At 41.5% G+C, this 8,561-nt stretch overlaps 1 protein-coding gene across 2 annotated transcripts; it reads right to left on the bottom strand.

Moving 5' to 3' along the window:
• Window positions 1-33: 33 nt before the first annotated feature.
• On the bottom strand, window positions 34-8,359 carry LOC111585126 (protein FAM124B). 2 transcript variants are annotated; one of them, XM_023294511.3, is made up of 7 exons: window positions 7,919-8,359; window positions 7,498-7,533; window positions 5,812-6,021; window positions 5,057-5,452; window positions 4,495-4,691; window positions 3,325-3,487; window positions 34-2,043 (listed from the first exon to the last, which is right to left on the bottom strand). In XM_023294511.3, the coding sequence occupies exons 1-7, from the start codon at window positions 7,950-7,952 to the stop codon at window positions 1,433-1,435; spliced, it is 1,647 nt and encodes a 548-aa protein (XP_023150279.2). In that variant the 5' UTR covers window positions 7,953-8,359; the 3' UTR covers window positions 34-1,432. The 2 variants fall into 2 exon arrangements, with proteins under 2 accessions (XP_023150279.2, XP_023150278.2); XM_023294510.3 differs by having other exon boundaries at window positions 7,502-7,533; window positions 7,919-8,356.
• Between the last annotated feature and the right edge of the window lie 202 nt (window positions 8,360-8,561).

Below are 8,561 nucleotides of genomic sequence, written 5' to 3'. Positions count from 1 at the left end.
TATGGAAACACAACCTTCAGGACACACACAGTCTTTATAATCTGACACAAAACTGTTTTATTCATGTCTTTTAGTGCTAACCCTGCATCACATAACATTTCAGACACTAAGAAGCCTCACATTTCATACTTCCTTAAAGAGCATACTTGGATTTTTCCAGTAACACCCGTTTACAGTAAACAGTTAAACATTTTGACATCTTCAAGCTGCCCTGCTTACCCACACTGACCAGCGAGCAGCTCTAAACCTTAAATTAAATGCATTTAAACGAGCACTGACTTCATAATGCACAAGTGAATACCAGGTTCATATTATTCTATCTCAAATTTAGCATGTCCTTGATCACAAGTGATTAAAAAAAACATTAATTGCATTTTTAGAAGACCCCAGTCTGATATGAGTCATACATACATGATGCAATACAATATCTTTTGTCTCAAACTGTGTGAGATCACCATCTGTTTCAGTGATCCATCCAATCCATAATGTGCCCGCTAAGTTTTCACTTCAGTTAATCTGCCTGCTGATCCCTCAGCTTACTGTGGCCTCACAGTAATTAACAATTCAGAGGAGTCAGGCCATTAAACATTTAGGCTGTATGATTAAAAAAACACAATACTATCTGGCAATCTAAGGAAATACTTCATTAAAGGAGAAAATTCAGCCCTCGTCAGTACAGTAATTTGGCCAGGTTTAGTCAACAACTTAGACTTTGTAACACACAAATACATGAGCAACTATCAACTGAAGTGCATAATTAAAATCCACAAGGTTAGACTTGGAGTAAGTCAAGTCAGACTTCAGACCTGTAACACAGACTGATAGTGCTGCACTGTGGAGAGTATTCAAGACTAAATCAAGAGCAACATCAAGGGGCGCCTTCACACTGTGAGATCATCTTCATGTGTTTCAAAGGCAATTGAGAAATAAGATGTCAGCTCACCTAGCAGAGTGATGCAACATTAAACCTAGCCTGCCATTAGTAAAACTTAAATACAAAACTCTGTTATTTACCGGCCTACTTTTTAGCACAAGAGCTGCACAACTGATTAGCTAGATCTAAATATAAAAGTAATTTACAATTTCAACAATATTATCTGCACTGTCTTGAAATATCACTCACCTTGTACCACTAACTTGGCAGATCTTTGGACAATTAAACTATTGTACATTGTAGAAATCTACGTGAAAAGTCAAACCATTTTAAGAATTTCGACACCTCTGGGTGGAAAATGTGTCACCAGCTGCAGTACTTGGGTTTCCTTAATATTCCAGAGTGCTCCTCATTTGTCCGACTATACAGCTCTCTCCTGCATAAATTCCGATCCTTTTTAAAGGCTTTCTCATCTTGTCCAGCCTCTATTGGAGTGTGAGATAATGTTTTTAACTGCACAGTGATTATTACCACAGCTTGACTCATAGTGGCAGGAATTTAGATGAAGAACTCATCGACTGGCTCCTCATTGTCTTTGCGTGCTGACAGCGGCTCAGCTGTAGTCCTGTTCTCTACTAAGAGTCCGTTGGAGGGGCTCTGTCCTGACGACATTGTTCTGGTGCTGCAGGCCTCCCTGGCTGCATCTAAACAACCACCAGAGTCCCACGTCCCAGAGGGACCCTGCAGGTGTATGTGTGTTCGTGGCAGACATTCTCTCAACTCCTTGACCAGTCCCTCGACAGCTGAAGCCCCAACAGCTGGAGGTCTCTCAGAGTGGAGGGTCATCAAAAGGTCCATGGAGGAAGAGCGAGTAATTGTTTTGACTGCAGCATCTGAGCGAGGAGAGACGGCGACTCCCGTGTCCACATTGGTCTCTGGCTCCTCCTCGTCCTCTTCCAGAAGGAGATGGGAGAGAGAGCGGGTGACAGATGGGCGCAGAGGAGAGTCAGGGTGGTTGGAGGTTGAGAGCAGAGCAGGGCTGCTGCGCTGCGATGAGTAACAGGAGCTGCCAGGAGGAGTGCTGCAGCAGCTTCCTGATCCCAGACTCTCTGTTCCAAAACCTCCTCCATGAAGCTTCTCCTGGGCAGGGTCGCTGCGCGGTCTGTGGCCTGGCAACAACCAAACATCAAAAACATTTGCAGTTAATGTAATATACTCGAATATAATTGAACTAGAGGTCTTCACAGATCCACATATGATAGAATGACTCAGCTCCAGGTCAGGCCTTCTCTCATTACAATTCGATTCAGGTCAGTTTAACATTGTGAGCAATACTTAAAGGATCCGGCAGCGATCAGACTAAGCTGAATCTAAACAAATTTGCCATTTGTCACCATGACAGCAAGTGGATTTTTAAACTTAAATATTGAGTGGATTAGCCATAATTTTTATATCAGCCTGGACAGGAACAACAGAAAACCTAGATATGCTTTACCAACCCTCTTGGAAAAAGAGGATGGGCTATGTGTAGCACGGCCAGGCACAGGAGGTGAAAAGTGTATTCATGTAGCATTTGGTAACACATAAAGTTTTGTTTGAACAACTTGTAAATTAACATTAACTGGTAAAATTAATGAGGAGCCACATTTTCTCAGTTTCTGCATAAGTCATGGTCCCAGCTTTCAAATAATAGACAAGTCTGCACTGGCTCCGGCTAGATTATTTCTGGGTCTTTTGGGGTTTGGGCGCAAATTTAAGACCCATGAAGACCCCTGAATAGAACAAGACAATGTTATGGTATTGTCTTTGTGTATTTCTGTTTAAGGTGACCGTAGAAAAACCTCAACCTTGAGGTCTATGATTTAAGAAATTATATATGTTTTATATAGTTTAATAAAAAATAAATGTAAATAAAACATTAACTTGGACTCCCTTGGACATAAATGTGCATAAAAATTCAAAAGTATGCATTTATAGCATTTACAAGATGACTTTACAGCCCTCTAATGGATAGGTGATGAGACCTCAACACGGTCAGTTAAACTACTTGTAAACTTTAACATCGTCATTCATTTCAAATATTCCGACTTCACACTTAGTTGGCAACTTTCCATGTCTCTGATTCATTTTGGTTCATTATGATTCCAGTCTTGTGTACAATAGCTTCCTACACAAAAAGAATAATTTAATACATTGGAAATCTGTGAGCGGTGGGGAAATTACAAAAAGAAAACTGTCATAAGTTCAGTCAAATCATCACAAACTCAGTGGCCTTTGGGAGAAAGTTCAGGGAGAAGTAACTTAGAGAAATGTCTCCATGTTCTTCAAGCACCAGTGGGTGAATCTGTGACTACAAAATACCAAGTAAAATATGCAGCAGAATAACATGCTGAAGTTTAACTGAGTACAGAATCTTAAGCCTTTGAACACAGTTTTTCTTGTGTTCTTACTTTGCCTGTGTGTTTGCCAGGAGAGAGGAGTTGTGAGGCTGCAGGGCGACAGGCTGTGGCTCTGTCCTGAGCCCCTGAGCTGAATTCCTCGAGGGGAGATGCTTGGGCAGGTCGGGGGGAAAGCACAGGTCAGAGGTCGCTGAGGTTGAGCTGGGGTTTTCACCTGCAGGACAGAATGACAGGCGGAGCAGGATTATGATTTACAACAGGACAACAGAGATTTGGTTAAGTCGCTTTGACGGAATTAACCTTCACATATCTAACATATGGCTGTTCTGACAGCTTACAGTAAGTAAATTTGTTTCTGTTGTTCAACTGATGCAATTTTGTTATGGTCTGAATGCATGATCCTAAGTGAAGTTGAAAGACAGATTTTTCCAGGACTTATGGGGGACACTTCACAAAGAGAGTCAATACTGATTATTCTGTTGGGTCAAGATGTTGAGGAATTCTGATTTCGATGTTTTGGCTATACCTGATTTTTTTAGTGTTATGTGAAAAGGTTAATTAATTTAATTTGGGATTTCAGACTGGCACCAATCAATGAAATCTTAGACGCAAGATAAGAAAAATTAATTTATGTTTAACAGCAGTCACTCACATGTTTTAAATTTCTTCACCAGGCTTGATCTCCCCCTTTGCAAGAGAAAATCTGATCTAAAATCCTTAAAAACAACAGTCCATATAAATTACAATTAAAAATTCAGTGAAAGGGGTTTGTATATCCTCAGTGTTCTTGTAACACATTCATTTCAAATATTTGGACAGTAAAAGTCTATTTCAATAACACCTGAACCAACATTGTTTCTTTCCACAAAGGAGAAAAAATAGATTTGTCTTGATTATATCTACACTCAAGTGATTCTCTTTGTATTTACAGTTACGTTCATAAATTTGTTAATAGACAACCAACAAATGCAAATCATCCGACACTTCTTTAGATATCTAACTTCTTGAGAAGGTGTGTCTTTTGACTGCTAGTGTATGTATATTAAGATTTTAGTACAACACAAGAACTTAGGGGGACTTCCGCGAAATACTATTTTAACAAAAGTGACAATAAAGATGTTAAATAAGCACTAAAGCATAAAAGAAGTTATTTTAACAAAAAGACTTTGTAAATACTTTGAGTAAAATGACACATGTAAATGTAAATTAAGCTGCACTTACCTGGAAGAGAACCTTGTTACCATCCAGGTCTTCAGTCTGCCAGCGTGTAGTGCTGATGGGGGTACAGGGGTTAGGGAGTAGGGGGACCAACTGGCCAATTTCTTCCACACTGAACTGTAGCACAGCAGAGCTACAAGGCTCCACCCGAACTCCTGGTGACAACTGCTTCAGAGCCAGCTGAAGACACAGCCCTGGCTCTGGGTGGAGTGAGAAAAGGGTAGAAAAATGACAAACCAGAACTAAACAGAAGGAGATGTGTTGAAGAACGTATTTTAAATAGTGTACAATTTTCAGTCTTTTACTCATGAAAAAACAACCAGTGCTTTGACATAATTTGACTTCCAGTCTCTGTTGCTTTCTTGTTAAGACTGTCATTCTGTAGACTGTATGCATGGTAAAAACACATTATTCTGAATCACTTCACTGCCTGTTTCTTTAACTGTTGCAATAAAAAGAAGCAAACTCTTAAAGCTGGACAAATTGAGATGAAAGGCTGTTTATGTCTTTCATAGTGAGCAATGTGAACACTACAAAACTCAACAGCAAACACCTAAAGTCTCACCTGTGTGGAGGGTGAACCAGCAGAAGCCTGTCTTCTGCTCCTCCGCCTGTCGTTGCAGGACTGTCTCATAGAGCCTCACAGCATCCACATAGTTGTCATATCCACTGTACAGTGTCACACGTAGAACCTCTCCTCCACAGTGCACCGGTCGTACCCCCCACACAGGCATTCCTGCCCCCAGACTGTAGAAGTCTCGGCTAGGCAGGAGGTAGGGCCGCAGTAGGGCGTTGGACGGTGAGGTGCTGGAAGTAATGTGGATCCCTCCAGTTCGGCTGCTGGAGCTCTCGGTGTGATGGTACTGCCAGGGCGGCCGCTGGAAGAAGTCCAGCACTTTGAGTATTCGTTCCTCTCCATAGGCCTCATGGAGGAAGAAAGTGATCGCCACAGAAGGGTAGCCTGAAATTGTTTTGGCAAAGTATTACTCTCAATCATCCTTAAATGAAAACAGATGCAATTCTGGCAAAAAGTTACAGTGGGATGGTGTATTTACATCAGTTATAATACAACATTTGATGAGGGGGGTTGTTGATCTGAATGGCAAGTTAAATCATTAAAACGTCTGTAAACATGCCTTGTTTCCACATATGGAATCTATTATTATACAAGGAAAAACTCTAGATTTTGTAATGAGGTTAAAGGTGTTGGCACAACAAGGTTTTACATTCTTGCCAAATAAATACGTCAGATCTAAGCATATGTACAACACAATGTCTACTGAAATACACAAGTACACACTAGGAACCCAGAATCTTTACCTGCCACAGGACAGAGGCTGGTGTAACTTCTGAATGGGGAAGCTCTCTCCGATACATGGAAGATGCGGAGGCTTGGGCAGAGCCAGCGCAGCAGTCGGTCCAGAGTGTGCTGCAGCAGCAGTGAATCTCCAGGGTTGGCAAGCAGATGCAAGTTGATTAGCAGGAGTGGCTCCTGCCGCTGCTGCCTGACCCGCCTGGTCATGAGCTCAACTGGAGTTACACACAAACACAATGAATGAAGTGTACAAGGATATTTTAGCACAACCACGCAAATACTAAAAGCTAAAAGTTTTGGCAGAGGCCATAACAAGCTGACAACTGAACTAACAAATTTCACACGTCACGTGTGCTTGTCATGAAGAGAATGACTCAATTTGGAAAACAGTTGTATCATGGCTGTTGCATTTTTTTGAAAATGTACACTTCCAGTCATCAAAGCAAACACTGACGAACTCTCAAAGTCCGAAAGTGGTGCAGTTTTATCAAGCAGGAGGCTAAGGTGGTTGTACCTTCACAAACTAACACTTGATGGTGTTAACAGGGCAATTTCACTTTTTATACATATAGCAGACATTTTAACATCACAGCAAGAAAAGCACAGGAAGAACTAATAAAAATTAATGACAGCTCAGTTTCATTCAGTGTCCCTGTAAGCTATGGCAGTAAACCAGCACGCACACTAACAGTGCCTCCCATTATGCTGAATGCAGCCATCATTACTACACCTGTGCTTCTTCTGCTGAGACATTTCAAAGGTCTATTCAGAAGACCGTCTAAATACACTGAACAAAAATAGAAATGCAGCAAGTAAATTGTCTTCTTTTTTGACTAAAAATCTAATATCCCTCAGTATGGTTAGAAAACAGGTGAAGCTATTTAACAGGTGACAAATTCTTGTCTTCCAAACTCTAGTCATCCGTGACTTTAAGGACAATGATCAGATAGTGTGACCAGTACACAGGCGCTCCTCTGACCAGTGACTATAAAAGGTCACCTTAAAAAATCTATATTTAAATGGCAAAACAATGCCAAACATGACAAGAGAAAGATGAGATGGGGCTGTTGGTATGCTGGGTGCTGCATGCCTGTTAGGACACTTGAATGTCCTCAACTCTACCATTTGTTGTGTAAGAAGATAACTTTAGAGAGCTACAAGTGCTCTGGATAGATGTGTCCAACAATTGGATCCTGTCTCCAGAAATGTCCACCAACTTTACCAAGTCTTTCAGGAGGTGTAGGGTAACATTACACAAGCCTGAACTGACAACCTTATTAACTCCATGTGTTGCAGATGTGTGACTCATTGTGACTTCTGCTCTATACCACTCTTGATCTTTCCATTATCATAACCAACACAGTCATAACGTCCATTCTGTTCTAATATGCCACGTGCTGAAAGAGCAAATACTTATTCTGCTATGTAATTTCATGGAATACTACATATTTCTTCAGTGCATTTAGACTGTCTTTGACTTCTATATATTATGGGGGTGTTTGGGATCAGAAAGCAGAACTGATCAAATCCTGCACCAACCGTTTTTACTCATATTGGAGATAAAAACTCACTACACCCTGGCCTCTGATGTATAATTCTGACCATTCATATTTTCAGTCCGTGTTTTGTGAGTCCTACTTTTGATGAAAGTACAAATAATAAGTTAGTGGAGTGCCTCTGTAACTCCTTACTCACTGCCAGACGATGACATCCTGCTGCAGTCTGATCTGAAAAACACACACAACAAAAGGCACATGAGCGATCGCTTCACTAACAATTAGCTGGTGGACAGACAAAAATCTGTCTCCATCTTGTGGCGGTTGCTTTGGAAAGCTGCCCCTTTGCTTCGGTCACCATGACAACACATTATCTGTTGTTAGCTAGCACGAGCCTGAAAAGCCAATTTATGAGAAAACAGGATAAAAAGTACAGCAGCTGGAAAAACACACACAGTAAAGTCGTAAGAGGTTAAACTAAGAGTCAAAGTGCCGTATTGAAATAACAAGCCTGTCATTTTTTTTAAATCTTAACTTTCTTGACGAAAATTAATTTCCATTGTGGCTGCGGGCTAAAAAAGTTGGCTAGCTAGCGTTAGCCCGGAGCTAAACTCACTGGGCAGTTTCAGCTCCGGAGTCCACGTTTTCATCGTCGGCTCTCTTTAGCACCGCCGCTCTCCGCCACATAGTCCGGTACACGGTGTCATATTCGGTCGGTTGTACCGGGCACAAAGTCGGAGCGGTGTTTGCAGCAGTCCGGAACCGCAGTGAAAAGCATCCTGTTCGATTTCTGTCCGCAACAAAGTCGAAGAAGAAGAAGAAAACTCTGCTGCTGGGACGCTGACGTCACCAGGCAACCACACACCGTTATGTTAAAAACACAAACTCTGATTTCAGGACAAATTAGATTGAGACTTCAGCTGGATGTGACCTCCGTGTACTTCAACACTGAAGTTTGTTTAGTCTGAGTTACTGAGACTAAATCCTGGGCGAAAGGGAGCAGCAGAGGTGGTGCTACTTTAAATCTAAAGCCGCCTATAATAACAGAGAGCAGATGGCATCCGTCTAACAATATGAGAGGACAAAGGAGACGGTCCAGACGGGCTCCACAGATTTAAAAGTGCAGGGGACATGTGGAGGGGGAGGCTCCAAATCCTAGAAATTAAATACGTTGTTTGTTAAGACCCAGTTAAGAGCTTTAAATTCACGAAGAGCTCGCTTTGAAGGACACCAAGTTTTGACAATGTGAAGTGAAAAGT

The sequence above is a fragment of the Amphiprion ocellaris genome, chromosome 7 (genome assembly GCF_022539595.1).
Source record: "Amphiprion ocellaris isolate individual 3 ecotype Okinawa chromosome 7, ASM2253959v1, whole genome shotgun sequence".
In the NCBI taxonomy this organism is placed as follows: Eukaryota; Metazoa; Chordata; class Actinopteri; family Pomacentridae; genus Amphiprion; species Amphiprion ocellaris.
This window is presented reverse-complemented; position numbering and strand designations above follow the sequence as displayed.